Source organism: Colius striatus, chromosome 2, assembly GCF_028858725.1.
Source record: "Colius striatus isolate bColStr4 chromosome 2, bColStr4.1.hap1, whole genome shotgun sequence".
Classification (NCBI taxonomy): domain Eukaryota; kingdom Metazoa; phylum Chordata; class Aves; order Coliiformes; family Coliidae; genus Colius; species Colius striatus.
In genome coordinates this window covers 17421017-17441658 of record NC_084760.1, presented here as the reverse complement: position 1 = coordinate 17441658, position 20642 = coordinate 17421017, and the positions used below count along the sequence as shown (strand labels likewise).

General features: G+C 36.6%; 1 protein-coding gene across 1 annotated transcript in view; it reads left to right on the top strand.

The window, feature by feature from the left end:
• Positions 1-20642, top strand: part of ADGRB3 (adhesion G protein-coupled receptor B3) — a 463861-nt gene that overhangs the window by 269701 nt on the left and 173518 nt on the right. The window contains exons 14-15 of the mRNA XM_061989823.1: positions 5045-5147; positions 9426-9469. Coding sequence (XP_061845807.1) covers positions 5045-5147; positions 9426-9469 — 147 coding nt within the window. The remainder of the gene's footprint in view (positions 1-5044; positions 5148-9425; positions 9470-20642) is intronic.

The following is a 20642-nucleotide window of genomic DNA, read 5'->3' as shown; positions in this document are numbered from 1 at the left end:
ATGATTCTATTTTGTAATATACTTTGCTGCACTGCACTGTTCTTGTCACGTGGATTTTTTAAAAATTGTATATTGAAATATTTAATATTTTGAACACTATAGACTGAATGTTATTTCCATAGCTCTTGCATCCCTGAGCACATTTACATTATTGTGAGTTTCACAGAAAATTGATTCTCAGTGTAATACTCATCTAAATGATATTATATATAATTCCTCTCCTGAGCACTCTAGAGGAATTCATTGCATATTGCCATACTGTAAAATAGTTTATAACTTTTCCTTTAACAAATAAGAGCAAATAAAGAATCAATGATCTTACTGTAGCAAGCTTTTTTTCCTATCACTTTCCTATAACTTCTTCCACATGCTTCTAAAAAAGGCTGTTAAACTTTCTTAGTTCATACTTTGTTATACTATTATACTGAGGTCAGAGTAGGCTCTATCTGAACTCAGACAGAAAGGAAAATCTGAGTTTCATATTACATAAGATCAATATGTATACTCTTATATGAAAGAATAGCCTCAAAATATATATTCTAATAGAAACAGAGCTTAGTAAAATAACTAATTTATTAATATTGTTATTAATTCAAATCAGAAAAAAAACTCACTAGGACAGCAGCTCTGGAAGCTCTTTTTGTACCTTTACTCAATCAAAGTTTGTTATGTTGAGTCTTCAAGGGTTTTTTCAATGATAAATCCCAAGGACTGTAATACATTTTTTTAAGTAATTGATTTCAGAATTTAACCCTGCTGTGCATTTTTCTGAACAGTCAACAGAGCACTATCCTGTACAAGTTAATGTCTCATTAACCATAAATTTTAGGAGGTTATTTGATGAAGGAAGTAGAAATAATGGTGAATTCACTCTTCACCTGTCCTAAGAAAACTATGAGATAATGCAGTTTCCCAGGAAGTGTGAGATAGATTATTCCCATTCTCCATTGTTGTGGTTTAGGCCCATCTAGGAACAAAGGACCACAATCAGCTGTAAGTACCAAGGGACTTCAGAAACCCTTAAGGACAGGGAGGGCTCACTCAAGACTCAAGGTCCTGGGCAAAACAGACAAAATTACTTAACTTGGAGAAGAAAACAATAATTAATTCAATCCACCACCAACCAAAAGCATGATAAACAGAAAACACAGAGTAGGATAATGATGGAGGGCACAACCAACCCCCCATCCAACCAATCCTTCCAAGACCACCTTCCCTGATCTCTCCCCTCTTCCCAGGTACAGGGCCCTGATCTTGGTGTCTTTACCTTCCCTCCCCCTGAGCAGTGCAGTGGGGCAGGGAATGGGGACTTCAGTCAGTCCTTTCCCAATGACTCCTGCCACTTGTCTTGCCTCAGGGCAGTCAGGCTCCTCACCATTCCCTCCTTGCTCCAGCACAGGGTCCTCCACATGCCAGACAGCTCTGTACAGGCCACTCAGCATAGGGCTGCAGCTCCTCACTGCCTCTCATGTGAGTCTCTGCAGCCTACAGAGACCTGCACCGGGCCAACTCTTCGCACAGTCTCTTGCCCGTCTGGACGCTCTTATCCTGAGCTACTGGTGGCTCTCAGTCCTGCCATTGTCCTCCATGGGTTGCAGGGGCACAGCGTGCATTCTTGCCTCTTCTTCTGGCTCTGATTTCTCTCCTTAAGTAATGATAGAAGAGATGCCACATTGGCTTGGCTGGAGCCAGAAGAGGGTCCACCTCAGAGCTGGTCCAAGTTTCAAGAACCATTTATGGGTACAGCACTGCAGGTCTCTCCCCCTATTACCAGGCAAAAAGCGGCTCCACACAAACCCATGACATATGTCAATTCCAATAAGAGAGGGACTGAAACAGACATATTCAGTCTCCCAGGACATTTTGTAAAAGCTGTTTACTTAAGTTCCTGATTAAGTGTTCTCAGTATTAAGCTGTTGTTTAAAAATAAACTTCAACAAAGATAACAATGGCACTGCGACAGTGGTTTTCTTGTGACTACAATGCTTTGAGGCTTATTTCAATGGCATTATAACCTGTCATATGAGTGTCATGTTTTAGTGAGGAGCCACTTTTGCTTGGTAACATAGGGAAGGGGTTGCAGTGAAGACCCGGTAAAGGGTTTTTGGACTCTCCCCTGACTCTTGGGTTCAGGCTTACCTCTGGCCCAGCTGGGCCAATCTGACACCACTGCGATCACTATTTAAGAATGGGAATTTGAAGTGCTTGAAGTGTAAGAGCAATACAAGATGGAGGCAGCCACGCAGAGGAGGAAGGAAGGAGGAGCACCAGACCAGAGATCCCTCTGCAACCTGTGGTGAGAATGCAGGCTGTACCCCTGAAACCCATGGAAGGCAATGGCAGGACTGAGAGCCACCTGCAGCTCCATGTGAGTGTGCCCAAAGCGGTGAGAGACTGTGTGAGGAGGTGGCCATGGTGCAGGCCAGGCTGGAGAGCCTGAGAGCCGCAGAGCAGACCCACATGAGAGGCAGAGAGGAGCTGCAGCCTTTGGGATGAATGGACATTGGAGCAGCCCATGCAGGGCTGCTGAATGTGTGAAGTATCCCATAGAGGTGCAGGGAGGACTGATGCAGATCCCACCTGCCCTGACAAAAGGCAAACGGCAGAAGCCATCAGGAATAGACTGACTGAAACCCCCATTCCCTGTCCCCCTGAGCCATTCAGCAGGGGAGGAGGTAAAGACACCGGAGTCAGGGCTCTGAGCCCAGGAAGAGGGATTATGGTTATGCTTTAGTTGGTATTGGATTAAATTATTTTCTGTTTTCTTTCCCAAGCCGAGTAGCCTGGTCTATTTTGTTCTGGACCACAAGCAGCAATTAAGCCCTCTCTGCCCTTTGACAATTCTCAAGTCTATGGTACTTGAGTCCTTGGTACTTGTCCCTTGATGGACCTAAACTAGGACAGTGAGTTTAGAATATACTTGGCCAGAATGCATTCTTCCAGGAACTATCTAAAAAATGTGATATGCAACTAGGCATTCAGCCCAGAGGAGACAGTGGTAAGTGATGCAGATTTCATTTCACAGCAATATAGCCAGTTACATTTGTTTTCTAGTGCAACAGTTTTCTAGGGGCTCTTTAGAACATAAGTGGATTGGTAAGGTTTTAATGAGACTGAGATAAAATTTATGTACTGAGGTTACAATTTAGGCACCTTCAGTGCTCTTTTGGGTCTTACCCTAGAACTGTCAGAATTGTACTAAAATTAGACACAGCAAGGAAACATTTCTCAATAACAAAGACTGATTGTGATCAAGTACTGAAATATCAGTATTAACATCAGCTTATGTAAATTTCCAAAATGGACAAAATCTTGTAATAGCTAGTAAGCTTTATTTCCACCTGTCATGATCTGTTAGAGATATCAAGTTTGTATTGGAATTTTGTTCAGGTTATTTTTGGGGGTTTTTTGTTTGTTTTTTTGAAATTGAGCCTTACTTGGGAACATTTATAGACATTTAGCTACTATGTACACAGTCAAGTACCATCATTACTCCCCCTCTACAGAACGCACTGAAAGTTGCTGAACATTACATGCTAGTCGGATAAATTTTTCTCACCAGTGTGTGAGACTTTTCAGGTGCAACCAAAGAAATAGAAATTGTCAAATAGAAAGCCGTTTCTATAACATTTCCAATTATATGATTTGGCTGACTAAAATTAGACTAGAATTCATATCTTGCCCCAGAAGAGTAATTTAATTTCTCGTGCTGAGTAAAGTATCTGCTGAGTTAAGTTTCTATTACTGTAGCCATGACAATTCCTGTTTCAATGATCCAGCAAAATGGAATTCTCTCCTAAATACCATTTCCCTAGAGAAAATAAGCAATTAAACAGCAACAACAACAAAAGAATATTTATACTATCTATTATCATTTTCTAAGCTGCCTAGTTTCTTCTTTAATAATATCTGCTTTCGAATGTCTTTCTGTGAAGTTTTATGTTTCTTTTTGTGCAATCAGCAGAAAGTAATGAAAACGGCATCACACACAATGGAAATACTGTAATCATCATCAGAAACAGGCTGATAGCTGATGAAGTCATAAGAAGCAAAGATCTCAGACATGAACATCATGTCAACGTGTCTTTATGCCTGTATTAGTTCTAACCTAGGAAATACACTGGAACAGGCTAACCAGGGCGGGTCTGGAGTCTCCTTCTCTGGATATTTTCAAGAGCCACCTGGACATGTTCCTGTGCAACCTGATCTAGATGGACTTGCTTTGGCAGGGAGATTGGACTAAATGATTTCTAAAGGTTTCTTCCAATCCCTACCATTCTACGATTCTATGATTCTAATACTAAGCCTGTGCTGGGAAGGTAGCTACAAAACACAGTGATGCACATCTCACGTGAAAAGAGATTGATAATGAATTAGAGAAATTGACAGAAAATTATTATTTTGAGTAACCTGTTAAAATTACATAAAACTAAATCTAATCTCACATAACTGAGAAAAAAAGATTATTTGTTTTGGTGGGATTTGAGTCAGGGCAAAACTATGGATTATATTTTTTAAAGTATTTACGTGATGATGTCTGCCACATATACCAAATGCAATGGTTTTTCAAATAGTGGAAAGGGATAGTTTTTTTTCACAGGTGCAGAATCAACAGAATTGTAGAATCTCCCATTGCACTGCACTAATCTGTCTTCAGAATTTTACAGCTAACAATCAGAAAGAAGTACAACACCTTACTTTGAAAGAAAAATTACTGTCTCTTATAGCTAGTGAGTGAGTCTATGTTGAGAGACACAAATGTTGTGCATTCAAACATTGACAGAATGTGTGCGTCTTCTATATACCCTTCTAATTAGTAAATCATAGTTTAAGGAACAACACCTCTGCCAGCATTTTTGCTCTACAGTGTTTAGTGTCAGGTATGGTTGCAACAAGTGAATGTTTTCACCATTTCCAAACAAATATATATTTGCACATAAAGTCATGTAGAAACCCATGAGATGCTTCTTTGAATGTAATACCAGAAGCCTCATTTAACCTCATACTAAGTTACATCTTTAATTGTTACATGTTTTTTTTCCAGAAATTTTACAGTTGTTAATTCAAAAATCATTGTTGTTACCATACGACCTGAGCCCAGAACTACAGATTCTTTCCTGGAGATAGAGCTGGCCCATCTGTCTAATGTAAGTATAATGATCATTAACATGCTCTTCCAAGAGTGTTTATCACACCATATCAGAGAAAGAAGCCCAGGAACAGTCTAACATACTTTGAAGGGAGTGTATATGAGTTTCAACATTTTTCAACATTTAAGTTCACATTAAAACTGTTTTCAATATGAAAAAGGAGTATCTATGTCTATATGAAAACTATTAACAAATTTCCTTTCTGCTGTCTGCAATCTCCCAGCAGCCACAGGAAGAATAAAATCTATCTTTTGTGGGAAATTTTTATCATTTATTATATTGGGAAATAATGTTACAAAACATGCATGGTAGTAATTTGTGTGAGACATGGCATATAAATTTTGTCTGTATATTTTACTATGAGTTTTTACTTTAAATGATGATTAGAAGAAACATTGTTAGTAGGGATTTAGTAAAGTTGTATTGTTATGCAAAATATTGTAAAGCTGTGGGATTTTGTTACAAACAGTTGTCCAAGTGATCATATAGATACAATTCAGGTGAAGTTCTAAATATTTCAGGAGTAGCAAATTAATATCTCTGGATAAAAGTCTAAAGAAAAGTCTTTACAAAGCAAGTTTTTGCCAAGTTTCAGAACCTTGCAAATTAAATGAAACTTCATTGGCACGAAAGCTCAGTTTATAGGCACCATCATCTTGCTTTGTCAACCTTTCTGTAACAGAATATTAATGAGCGTTATATTAGCTAATGTCATGACAAAGCAAAAAGACAGTAACTTCTCCAATAGGTATCAGAGCTAATTTTTCCTTTGTTTCAGCTTTTGTCCTACAATTTAAGACAGAGAAGGATAAAGTGCTTAGAATAATTTTACAATCCATAAACTAGACTTACAAAGTGGAGTATTTTATAGGTTTGAGTGTTTCTTGCCTTCAGACTGAATCTAGTTTTAATCTTTTTTGCTATAATTTTCTCAGCTGAAAACAAGAATTTATTTCATTGTAATATACGGCAATAGAACAAGCATTATATACATACAGATTGATAAAACTTTGGCATTTGAGCATATTATATATTAATCGCTCACAGATTAATAATTATGTCAATTAAACAGTTTCATTATTAATCAGAAAATAAAATACAGGCATTCCCTTTGGAATAGCTCTTCTTGCTATTTTTGTCTTTTCAAACCTTTGTTCTTGAAATGCTGTTCGTTATTCAGAACACTTTGCTTCGAAATTGGTTTAATTAATTTGCAAACAAGCTCTAGAGGATGCCTACTAATATACAGGAGTACCCACACTTAAACATAAGAAAAAACTATTTCACTGTGAGGATGACAGAGCAGTGTCACAGGCTGCCCAGAGGAGTTGTGGAGTCTCTTTCCTTGGAGGTCTTCAAGACCCACCTGGACATGTTCCTATGCGACCTGATCTAGGTGACCCTGCTTCTGCAGGGGGTTGGACTAGATGGTCTCTAAAAGTCCCTTCCAACCCCTACCATTCTATGATTCTGTGATTTGTTCCTTTACCTATTCATCCGTTGACTAAATTCAGTATATAAGAGATTAAGGAAAAAGATAGGCAAATGTGATCATGTAATAAGAGTTAATATGTTTTATTCAGATTTAGCCTTAAAATACTAATTTATTCAACATTTATCATAATTACTATATTTTATATCAAAATCAGTTAATAAAACCAGGGAGTTTTTGGAGGAAGTGTAAATCACAATTACATGTGCTGTTTGGAAAGTAGCATTGCATTTGGATTTGCAGAGAAATTAGAATACAGTTGACCACACTGAGGATGTGGGTTGCAATGCATTATGTAGAGAACATGATATTTCATCTTATGCACTGTGACTATGTTGATGGATGTGATCACTTTTTTTAATTCAGTAGTTTGATTAAAGAGAAACCAAAGTAATCTTCTAAAAACTGAATCAAACAAAATCCTATTTGCTCCAGAGAGAATATGAACTCTCACCTTCTCACAGTACTGGAGTTTACTCCAGGGACACTAAAGTAATGATTCAACAGTAGCATAGGACATCAAGCTTCAGTAAGACTGAAAACACTGGCTACAAAACACAGTTGACACTGTACTGCATAGCCATTTAAGTTACCAATCACATCTCAAAAGTTCATTTTATTTTTTAATGCTGGGCAGATATATAGACACACATGCACTCACAAACGTATGTCTATTTTTGAGAGATCCAAGTCCTGTATTATAGTGTGTAAATCAATATTGCAACAGTGGTTAACATTAATGGAAGCAGTACCTGCTTTCTTAACTGCAGCTAAGTAATTAACTGGCAAGAGCTGTAATGAAAGATTTCCATCCTCACAGACAGTGGTGGCTGTTGGAGGTAGCTCAACAGTAGAAGTGTGAAGAGGCATTGCCAGGAGGCCAGACCTAGAAAGACTGTGAAAAAGAGGTCAACAGGTTAAAGGCAAATAAGAAAATAGGAAGACAGTCTCCTTGTGGTCCTTGAAGTGCTTGAAGGGTGTTTATCAGGACATAAAAAGAAGTTCTGAAAGGCTGCTGTGCCCTTGTGATCTGCCATACCTGGCAACAGGCCCTCACACGAGACCTTCTTAAGAAAAAAGAGTAATATTTATCCTGCTTTTCACATTACTGCTTAATCTCTCATTAGTGACTGTAATGGCCAAATGTACTTTTTTTTTTTCATTTGAATACATTTCAAAGAGGGAAGTGTGTGATCTGACAGCAGTAGTTTTACTGTTTCAGCTTTCTGCCAAGTCTTTTATTTCTATTTTGTAGATTTCTTTATAATGGACTTTTTTTTTTTTCTGACTGTTTTTTATATTCTTTCTCCTTGCACTGTGAGAATAACAAGCATAAACTGTATGATACTTACTGCTAAGAAAGACAGATCTCAGATCTCACATGCAACATCTTATCACAACTCAGCTATAGGAGTACATTTTAATACACATGTAGTTATATCAAATAGCAAGTAAAACATCTTCACCCAGCTTTAGGATACAAATTAATACTCTTTATGAAGTGACATTTAAAAAAAGATTAATTCTGCACCATCATTCCATTCTTCTTAATTCTTGTCCTTTTGAATCCTCTCCTATCAATGCATCTGAAAGCTTTTGGCTAATGATGCAGGACCTAGTCTCTGAATTTCAATGAGCTGGCTTTGTCCTGTGCCTTTTCCCCCTTCTTCTTCTTTATATTATAAATACTTCAGGGAATGGAACATCCTTTGTTTATGTTTGTAAAGTGCTGTGTTTATATAAAGTGCCATAAGTATATGTTGATTTTAAATATTTATATTCTATTCAAAATTCTATTCTGTCAGCAAAATTTCCCTAAATGCTTGTTTATATGAAACTAAAGTACCAATACTGTTCATGAGAGTACACGTCTAATGTGGACATAAGAAAATAGTATATTCCACTTATTTCTTCAAATCACTTGTTATTTCATTAAATTGTACTTTTATTCTGTATTTTATATCTAATTTTTTTATGTAGTTCTGAGTTCTGGAAGTATCTATTGTTTTGTGGATTTTATCCGGTTACATATTTATAAGTCATTCTGAGTTTTGATAAAGAAAGATTTACAAGATCAGGGACAAAACTTGAAGTTTAATTGTGTCTCAGCTCATCCTAGGCAGCAAAATAAACATGAGTAGTAGTAGAGACAATTTCACAAAACATTGCCCACAGTTTAATGATATATAATAAACCTAGATACCTGTCTTGTTCTAAGTCAAATCAAAAATCTTCAGCTGACAGAAAAGGTTAGAACTGGGATTGCAGAGCACAAAAACCCTCCAGCATTTTGAGCAAAAATCTCTGCTGATTTCAGACCTAATTTACAAAAGGATTTGGATATTTAATGAGGATATGTGAACTCCCAGCCTCCAGACGTTTTGCCCAACATATGCTTTAAATTTTTAAAGGCATTACTTTCTTTGACATCCAAGTTTCTGAAGGGCCTAAAGTTCTGCTTCTAAACACACAGAGAAATATTCAAGTTTCTGAACACATTAACTCGTCTCATATTTTAATTCCACTAGGATATAGCAAATAGACAAATCGATGCTTACCTTAGCTAAGAGAAACAATACAGCAAATACTCTGCTTTGAGGTTCAAGTGAAATACTTGAAGTACTCTGTAAGAATTAACCTTAAGCTTTTGCAATTTCAATGGCATCACTTCATCAGTGTATAAACATTATCTTGTAGCAGGAAACCCAAATAAATGTTTAGGTCAAGCATGACACGTATTATTGTGTACCAGTAACTCATAGATTTGTTTGTTTTCTTCTTAGGGCACATTGAATCCCTACTGTGTGCTGTGGGATGATTCAAAAACGTAAGTGATGGATGTTTGCTTCTATTGCTATAGCTCAAATATTACAAAATACCTAACAATATTTAAGTAATTGGTCAGTAAACAGGTTGGTACAATGACAGGGAAAATGAACCTTTGAGAGTGAAAGTAGCGGATTTTCCAGTCACTTGGCTTCCTTTCTATTTCTGTATTGAAATAATACAATATCTCACCAGGAAGAGATTACTCACGTAGTGATTTTAATCTGCTGTTTCAGGATTAAAATAAGGATGTCTAAGAACTGTAGTTCCTTGATGGTAGTTGCTGGGCAACAAGCAAGCGGGTAAACGATCAGACAGATAACTGAGCAAGGCTCTCATTTCTTTTACTTCAGGGTGAAATACCGTTTTCAAATGTCATTCCCACAGTAATCTTCATTTTAGTTGTTGCAAAATTTCACTGTAGTTTAGTAAAATAGTAGCTGTGTAGTAAATACTGAAAGCTTACTAGTAGTGTTCTGCTATTTTTTTCAGTGTGTTTCCCATCTGTAGCAAAATGGAAAATGTTGCTGTAAAGAAGCAGTAAAATTAGTGTGATTTAAAAAATATTACAAGTTTATGCAGTTGTAATTTGATGCATTAATCTTTCACAGTAGATGTCCCATTAAAATCAAGGTGAACTTTTCCCAAATACAGATAAAGTGTTTCAAGAAGATGCCTATATGGTTACCATGTCAGTCTTTTAAAATAAAATGTTGTACTTCTTGTCCAGATATATCAAGTATATAGACTCATCTGCAGTGTTAGAAATGGTATGTCTGTGGTTTTATGAGTGCTTTTATCCTTGAGCCTTGGTTTACATCAGTACACTGGTGACTAAGAACAACATTATAGTATAGAAATGAGACAATTTGGTCATGGTTCTAGAAATCATTCCAAATGAGTAGTAGCATGGTCTATGCCTCTATGAAGTAATCATAATGCAGTTATTTGCTAGCAGCGTCATAATGATCCATTTCTATAAACTGTGGAACATAAAGCACGAGAGACTTGAGATTTTGTGTTGTTATGTGGACATGGAATGCAAAACCTTTGGAATATGTTCTTTGTTTCCTTTTCAAAATGTTTTGCATACACAGTAGTAGGACAGTATGTTATTCACCATTTTTTTACGTCTCTTACTTTAAGAACTGCATATTTAGAGTACATGCTTTGATTTGTCTCGTCCAGTTCAGAATATCAATGTAATTACACTACCAAAAAAAACCCCCATGCTACTGGTTTAACAATATGATTAGAAGATTTCATGTAGATATTCAGGATGAATGTGTGAAGCAATCACAAACAAATTTTGTGCTTCTCACTGTTCTGCATGCATTCGTCTTAGTATTGTTTATAGAGAAGTTTAGTGCTACATTTAAGTACTGGTTTAAATATGCTTCAGAATCTGGATGGAAAAGTTTGAAACATTTAAAATTTACACAAAGCTTACATAAAATAGTCTGAGGGTTTTGAGAGAGAAATGCATGCTTCTGTATTCTGAAGAATAACTTTTCTAGTCTCATTTTTTAACAATAACTATTGAAGATGTTAAAATACTTGAAGGTTGAGGATATTCTTGGAGATTTATCAGGTTTGAAAAATCATATGAGGCATCAGATATTCACAATAAGATATGATGCATCATTAAGGTCTGCATGGACACCATTGTCATTTGTTTTACACATGTGTTCTGTATAATACACATGTATTCTGAGAATGTTACAGTACCTCATACCTGAGTGTGTAATAGCAAGAGCAAAATTCTACTTTTTCCCTCCATCCCTTAGGAAAAGATCTGTAATGTTAGCTGTGGGAGCATCAGGTGATCCATAATTTCTTTTTTAAGATGCTGTTTATTTTTGTTTTGGAGCATTTTATTTGTATTTCCTCAGGAATCATTCAGAGTTTATATTCTGACACCATGAGTATCAGAACACAAAAAGCAAAGCTCTATAATGCTGAAGCAGTTTCTTTAAATTATACATCTTAGTAAATATGTAGAAGACTATAAAATTAGTTAGGTGCCTATGATAATGTCGGGTTCTTGGTGGATTGTTCTTCCTTTGTTTTATCCACTTTTTTCTAAGTCTCAGGAATCAGACACTCTCAGCAGCAGGCTACTGGATTTGATGGATTAATAGCCTCATTCACATTGCAAATCCTACAGAGCTGTACTGTACTTGTGTCCTTCCAAACTGGATAATTTTTGCATAACCAGGATTTGGCAAGCATACTGGATCAAGTCCCAAAAAAGTTGTCTGCTTTTAGTTGAAGATGCTTAACTAATCAGTATTCTGTGCTGAGATGGGTGTTTTAAATTAAGTGCTTTCTCTGTGAAAACTGTATTTGCTTTTATCATCAGCATACAGCCAGCAGTAACCTCTAGTGGGTTTTGCCACCTTTTTAGTCACTTATCCCACATCTTTATCTGCACACATTGAAAGTTCACGTTTGATAAATGATACTTTCTCCAATGATCCTGTCAGTTTAATACTTCTCTGAAGTAGAGAAAGCTTTGCTACCTAGGTTTTGGGCATGCTGCTTAGAAGACTGATCAGTGATTACAATTCCCTGTCATCTGTTCATGAAGATCTGGATATATGAACTGTTTAATCACACCAGATCATCAAACTTATGCTACTGCCTCTGCTATCTGTGACAATTTCATCATCTTAAATTTGGCAAAAGCTGTTTTAATCCATTCTTTATTTGAGAATTGGTGATTTTTCCCCGTGATGATATTTATAAAGCTTTCTAAGTGGGCAGGTTTCTGTCCTCTCCATAGGCAGCTAGTCAAATATGTATGCAATATTGAGACAGTTCAACTAAAGAATAAAATATTATGTCATGTATTATAAAGGACAAACTCAAACCAAATAATTCAACCCTTTATTTCAACTGAATGTCCCAAAATATAGAGCATATCTGTCTGTGTTGCTGGAAACCAGGCTGGTTTTGAGTTCTAGTGCTTCCTTCAATATTTCCAGCTTCCCTACGTGAAACTGGTAATATCAATGGTGTTGTAAGTGGTGATTTTTTTCCCCCTCAGAAATCTGAGTGTGATCTTCACCCTTCATTTCAGAAAATGTATTCTTAATGTTGCCTTCAGTAAAGTCTTAGGAAACTGAAAGCTTCTCCTTTCAGTACATGGGAAAATGCGTAGAACGTCTGTAATTGATGTTGTGATGGGAAACAATTTTGTGCCTTAAACCAACCAGATAAAAACTCAAGAAAGAATTGTATCCTCTCTGCTTTTCATTGTCTGGGATGAACAAACTGTGTCTGCTTTCAGGAACAGTAAGATATTAATCTCAGGGTCTCGTTCAACAAAGAGAAAGAAAAGGAATTGGTCAGGTACTAGGGCTAACTTTCTCAACCCACAAAAGTGATTTCAAAGATTTTAAGATTAAACAAAAGTTCTGAAAGTTTTTCTCCTGTCTCTCCTTTCTGGAAAGGAAAAGCAGGGAGAGGGAGACAACAGAGAAAGTGTCAAGCAGCAAATAATCTGCAGCAAGAGACAGTGTCAAGTTGTAAGTAATCCAATGGTTGCAGCATTTACTTGAGAACCTCAGGAACTGGCTATTCTTTTTTTTCTTTATAGAAGTTACTTGAGGAGTTTGAAACACACTTTTCATCCTCACAGGAGCAGATACAGCCTGCTGAGCTGTTGGCTCCTCTGGAATTTATTATTAACCTGTCCTGTTATAATTCTGACATACTATTTACATACTCTTGGGTTGGGGAGCTGATTCTCAGCACCTTTATACTTTTTTTGCCACTCTTTCCATGTGTTTGCCACCATTCTACACCTAAATCTTAGCCATATCGTTATCAGTGTTTTTTTCCCAGTGCTGTTTTGCTTTACATAAATCTGGGCAAGGCTAAAGGTATAAACCTACAGGAACAAAGAATCCTTGTATGCATATATACATTTCCATTTAAAAAAAACCGTTTACTGTGGCACTCTTGTAGGCTGCCTTGAACAGTTCTCTTGAATTTTGTTGCCTTCTCTGATACTTTTGTCTGTGATAGATGCCATAACAGACAGTCTGTATGGAGCTCTAGGATCCATGAAAGTTTGGCCCAACAAGTTAGTCACTTGTTTTAGTGGACCTAGTCCGTGGTCTCTTGAAAAAAAGTGCAGAATTCAAGAGGCTGGAAGCTAAGTGCCATAGCTGGAAGCTAAGTGCTTCCATGGCAGAGGCCATGGAAGACGGGGTCGACATGGTGGATCACTGGAAGGAGGCTACATCTCACATGGGAATTTCAGTAGTCACTGTTTAGCAAAAAAATGCATTTCATGTTCATTCTTTTAGAAATGCATTGGACATAAAGTGAACACATGTGTTCTCCATTGAACAGTGTCAGTTTTTGCTGATATGTGCCACAGCTGTACACAGTGCAACATGACATCTCTCAGCAATGGGTAAGGAAAGTATTCTGGGGCTCTTTCTGCCAGTTGCTAGTGAAGGATATTACAATATGACAGTGTTTTGTTTGTCTGCATGTGTGCTCATAGCAGTTTGTAGCTGCTGAATATACAGTTGTCAGAAGTACAATGCAATTGGTTGAATTTTTTAATACTAAAAGGATTTTGACCTGGTTCAGTTTTAGTTTAGGGCAAGTGGTAGGTCTGCTCTGTTAATCAGTTTTTTCCATTGTCAGACAAATTTACATCAACAGTGGTTTATATTTTCTATCCTGAAGCTATGTGACACTATGACTACCTATGTATGAGAAACTAGAAATCAAATACATTTATAAAGTACAGAATTTAACTCAAAACGTATTATAACATCCTCCATTAAAAAAGGTTTACAGATTTAATGAGTTTTTTTAATTACCTTTAGTGTTTTTAATTTTTTTCTTCCTAGTGTCCCTGGGTACAACTGGGGAGAAATAGTCCATAAAAAAATTTCATTCAATGCAGATTTGCCTACAGGGCAGGACGCGACTCAGCTTTAGGATGTAAGCTCACATGCATACCAGCAAAAGAAATTTTGCGTTTTGTTGACTTGTGATAAAATTGACAGGGAACACCAATCTACTTTGTCTTTCTCTTCTCCACTTTGTTTTTTAAAACTACTATAATGGACCATTGCAGTTATTCTTTGTTTGGCCTAGCCTTACAAGCCTTTGAAAATATGTTCAAGGTGACTCTTTATAACTCACATCAAAATGTCAAAAGCTAATCATTAAATCATTTGAATATCCTAAGTCAGAATTTGCTTCTGGAAATGTGAATAGTGGGCTTTCCTTACTTTATATTACATTACAGTCATCTTACTTTTGTCACCAAGAAGATATAGAGAAAGCTTATTTTTCTGTAAGTAGAATAAAAATGAAGAAGTAATTCCTACAAGTATTGTTTGGCAATAAAGCCAGCTGAGTCTTTCCTTCTTCCATTGACTTCAGTCAGACTTGTTGGGCCAGCTTTTTAGTCAGATTTTGCTTCTTTCATACTTTTCAAATCTGAAAAATTTCTTCCTATGGTAACTAATACGCTTATCTTTGTGAAGATAATGGAAGAATTAACATTAATGAACTTATTCGAAGAAGAAACACCTCCTAGAGTACCTACTTTTGTGAAGAACTTTCCATAATGGAACCTGTATAATAACAAACTTCATAATCTTCTATTCTTGGTAATCACAGAATCTTAAGGGTTGGAAGGGACTTCAAAAGATCATCTAGTCCAAGCCCCCTGCCAGAGCAAGATCACCTAGAGTAGGTCACACAGGAACTCTTGCATAAAGAATCAAAAGACTCTATATGGTCATTTTCTTTCTAATTAAAACAGTATGGAATGGAAAACTGATGCACATACCTGTACAGACAACCAAAAGGCATTGACTTTTGAATCAAATAAAATAGAAAATCGCTGCTCAAGCCATGCAAGGACTGAAATTTAAATTTTTAAAATTTACAAATTGCTCGGATCATACTGTAATGTGGGAGTACTTAGTTCTGAAATATGTAGATATTGCATAGTATAAAATGAAGTGTCTTCATGTTGAAAAAGAATCACACAAATTTTTCTTTTCCCTAAGTCATACACAAAATGAATCAGTATACATGGGAGGAATTTATAATGTAGTTCTTTTTTATCACACTGCTCTTCACTAACACCTACACGGCCATGAACAGAGCTCACATGGCCTGCTGAGATTTGTGGCAAAAAAAAAGGAAGTCAAATTAATTCTTGTTAATGAGTTTGCTTTCTTTTTAATTTTTACTGGGTGATTAATCAACCCCATTTGTTGAAAACTCAATTGCTATTTATTGCCTCTATGTAAATGTGGATTTTCAGAAACTAAAAATAGTGGTTACTTGTAATATCAAGCAATTATAATTCTGAAATTTGAATGAAAAGAACTAGTGGTTGTATCTTCATAATCAAATTCAAATATTAGGCTTGGACTTGAGACATGTTTTTTTTTAGTTTGTAGTTAGGCCAAAAGATAACTATAGAGTTTAAATAAACTTCAGAAAAGAAAACAATTTGTTCATAATTTGCTTTTTTATCTATGTTTCCGGAAAAATTAATGGATATTAGCAAGTCAAATATAATGTGATTATTGTTTTCCCTGGTAATATCTTACCTAGAAGTACAGCAGATAAGTTCTCTGAATCCAACATAATGTTGGGCTTGGACTGACTCTTGTAGGGTAGAATGGTGTTTGCCTAAACCCATACAGCTTCCAAAAGTATAACACAATACAAATTACAACTGCAAGTGTTTATCAACCTTTCTCTTATTATTAAGCTCTTAATGAGTGTTACACCTGTAAATTTAAAAGCAGTTCAACCCACAGGTTGGTATCATCCTCCCTAATTAGACAGGGGAAAATAAATCATAATGAAAGAAAAGCTGTTTATCCAAAGCCACTCATCAAACCACAGTAGAGTTGGAGTTCCAAGTTCCTGATTTCTGACTATCTGTTCTCAAAGCCAATATCACTTCCCTGCCATGATTCAGATCTCTAAAGTTTAAAAAGTTCTGTAATAATATTTCTGGGTTTTTTTCTTATTCATTCTTATGACCTCAGGACTGTTGCCTGTCCTGGATAATTTAACTGTTTATCCAACCAAAGTAGTGTAGCAGCACTAAAGATCCATTCTCAAACAAATCTACTCGTATCACCCAAGAAGATGAAAAATCCGGCAAATATTGTTTAGCCTTATGAGAAGGAGCTGTGGGAATACCGTTCTGCCATTCTGTCTCATTTTGACAATAGGGGCACGGATAATGTGCTTAGATTGCTTGTAAGTGAATCATGTTGCATAGTTTTTCACACATGTATGTGTTACTTTAAACTTATTTGCAGTCAGTACAAAAAAATGATAGAATTACAACATATCTGCTTTTAGTAGAAAAATGAGGAGAATGGAATACAAGGCATTTTTGAGCATTTTCAGAGCATAGGATTCCTTGTCTTAACTTCCAAATGCATGAATCTATATCTGGTTGAAGTTTCCTGAATTAATAACTATATTCTCTGATTAATCAAACATCGTATAATTCATCAAAGTCAAATCTGTTCTTCTACAAGAACAGTATTTATATGGCAAAATGACTTTAAAATAAATGTTTGGAATAACGTTTTGAAGTGCGTCTTACAGGTCATCCACTAGTTCTTGAATTGTCAATACTGAAAAAGTAACTCTGCCTGATGAAACTGTAAAACCTCCATCAAAAATAGTCAAACACATGTCCAGTTTAAATCTGTCATATTTTATTAAAAGCCATCACGAGTGTATGCCTTTAATACTGTGTCAGCATCTCACTGTCCTCACAGGTATCTTTATACGTAATTAATACTTTGATGAATCTTTGTACTATGATTGAGCAAGGGAAGCAGATTCAGTTAAATTTCTTCCTCAACCCGTCACTAGAGGGAAGCAAAGACCTTCACGTGCCTATCCATGACGTCAATAAATGTCTTGTTCTCGCTGACAAAATCCGGTCAGTATTCAATCTAAAATTTTGAAAAATGACTATTAGGTGGGAAGCCACCCTTTGGAAAAAAAAAAAAAAAGATAATGTATTTCTATATGGTTACTCCTAGAGGCCATTGTCATTAAGAAATAGTTATTTTCTGGGGTCATATTTTGAGAATTTGAATCTGGACAAGAAACTCAGTGCAGAGTAAAAAAAAAGAAAATGGATTTAAGACTTTCATTCTTTGAAACATTCCAATATTCATAAAATCATAGAATCATAGAATGGTAGGGGTTGGAAGGGACCATTAGAGATCATCTAGTCCAGTTCCCCTGCAGAAGCAGGGTCACCTAGATCAGATTAAATAGGAATGTGTCCAGGCAGGTCTTGAAGACCTCCAAAGAAGGAGACTCCACAACCCCTCTGGGCAGCCTGTGCCAGGGCTCCCTCACCTCAACAGTGAAATAGTTTTTTATTATATTTAAGTCGAACTTTTTATGTTCCAGCTTCATCCCATTACCCCTTGTCCTGTTACTGTCTACTATAGAAAAAAGGGATGTCCCAACCTCCTGACACCCACCCTTTAGATATTTATAAATGTTAATAAGATCTCCTCTCAATCTCCTCTTCTCCAGACTAAACAGCCCCAGTTCCCGCAGCCTTTCCTCATATGAAAGATGTTCCAGTCCCCTGATCATCTTGATGTCCCTGCGCTGGACTCTCACCAGCACTTCCCTGTCCCTCTTGAGCTGGGGAGCCCAGGACTGGACACAGGACTCCAGATGAGGCCTCACCAGGGCAGAGTAGAGAGGGAGAAGAACCTCCCTTGACCTGCTGGCCACACTCTTCTTGATGCATCCCAGAGTACCATTGGCCTTCTTGGCCACCAGGGCACACTGCTGGCTCATATTTAGCTTATTATCAATCAGGACTCCCAGGTGTCTCTCAGCAGAGCTGCTCTCCAGCAGTTCCACCTCCAGCCCGTACTGGTGTGTGGGATGGTTCCTTCCCAGATGCAGGACTCTGCACTTGTTCTTGTTGAACCTCATGAGGTTCCTCTCTGCCCAATTCTCAAGCCAGTCAAGATCCTACTGAATGGCATCACAGCCTTCTGGGGAATCAGTTCAGAAAAAATGCATTGAAATGTTGGTAGCATAGTGGCTATGCACTTGCATCATTTATATATTGTAAAACCAAAGTTTAAAAATACCAGTTTCTTCATGCCTTTTTTTTTGTTGATCCTCCATTAGTTGTCCATGCTTCCATTTCATACTGTTTTGTTTGTGATACTCAGATTCTCATCCTGCATACACTGTTGTATGTCAGGTAAACAGATAAATAAAACATAAAGTCATTAAACAAGGACTAGTTCATTGTCCACTCCATTTCAACGTGGAAAAAGCATAAAATGTAAATGAACTAATGTTTATTTTCCAATTATGATTATATGTAGAGTTCAGATTTATTATATACTGGCTTTATTACATTTAATTCAGTCCTGTTTGCTTACTGAGAGTAAAACTCGACTTACCAATTCTTCCTCTAAGCTAGGGTGTTTGAATTCCTTTTTAAAGGAATTACTCTATAGAAAGAGTGGAAGCTAGCATTGCATGTCCTGACATTTGATTAAAGGAATATACCTGTTATGAATTGAATTTGACATAAAATTGAAATGCCCAAAACAAAGAATAAAATTTTTGAAATATTGATTTGGTTTTTAGCAGTTAAAATTCTGAATGTTTTAAGCATTGTAAGGATAATATTTAAACCACATACAACTTAATTTGAATAGCAAATCTTTTAAGCTTAAGCAATGTAGAATGGCCAGACCTTAATGAGAATAATACAAATATCTATCAGGATTTAAACAAGTTTAAATGGAAGGTAATATGCTAGATGAACAGCTCCAAGCAAAGCAATTTCATTAGAAAAAAAACCTGTTGTGTTGAATAGCTGCTAGATTATGGTTGAATAGATTTTTAGCTGAAAGCATGGTCTATTTGTGATGCTTTTTTAATGATATGATCATCTTCTCTGATAATGTTGAGTAAGAGATTTCTTGCATAGCTAGTAAACTAAATGTAATATACATATGCATTCAAGTGCATATGCTGCAAATAATATTCTGCAATCCATCCTATTATTCTAAGCAGTAGAGAATATAATACAATTCTAAATTTCACAGGCTATGTTTATGATTCCCAATACTACGTGTTATTCTATGCAGTTTTTAGTGGTTGTCTTCTCTGTTCCACCTCCCCATAACTCTATGGAAGTACATCAAAATGTTTTTCTTTTTACAGAAATATATCAAAAGCATGAATTACAATGCCATCATATCACTATCAGTTTATCATTTAACACAAATAGGTTCCTGATATCAAGCCTTGGTTCAACTTGAAACTATCTCTTGTCCTGTTGCTCATTACTTAGGAGAAGAGTCTGACCTCCACCTTGTTGCAACCTTCTCTCAGGTGGTTGCAGAGAGTGATTACATCTTCTTCCAGCCTTCTCTTCTCTAGGCAATAGAATAGAGCAATACAGAAACAGAAAGTCAGCATCACACCTTATGACGACCAAGAAAGCAAATTATATCCTGGCTTGTATCAGAAAGTTTGGACAGCAGGACCAGCAAAGTCATTGTCTCACTGTACGCTGCACTAGTGAGGCCACAGCTTCAATGTTCTGTTCAGTTCTGGATCCCCCACTACAAGAGGACATGAAGATGCTGGAGTGTGTCCAGAGATGGGCAACAAACCTGGTGAAGGGTCTGGAGAACAAGTCTGATGAGGAGCAGCTGAGGGAGCTGGAGTTGTTCAGGCTGGAGAAAAAGAGGTTGAGCAGAGACATGATCATTTTCTACAAATAACTAAAAATTATGATTAAGTGGGGATCAGTCTCTTCTCTCAAGTAACAAGTGATAGGACAAGACAACATGGCCTCAGATTTTTCCAGAGGGAGGTTTAGATTGGAGGTTAGGAAAAAAAAACCCTCATTGAAAGGATTGACAAGCACTGGAACAGGCTGTTAGGGATATGGTTTAGTGGTGGATGTGGCAGTACTAGCTTACTGGTTGCATTTGGTGATCTTAAAGGTCTTTTACAACCTAAATGGTTCTGTCATTATATGGTAATGAATTTGATATATTTGTTTGTTTAGCCTATAAAGAGTAATTTTAAAACATCATTGAGTGCTTACTTTGATGTCTGTTCAATTTTAAATGGTTTTTCAC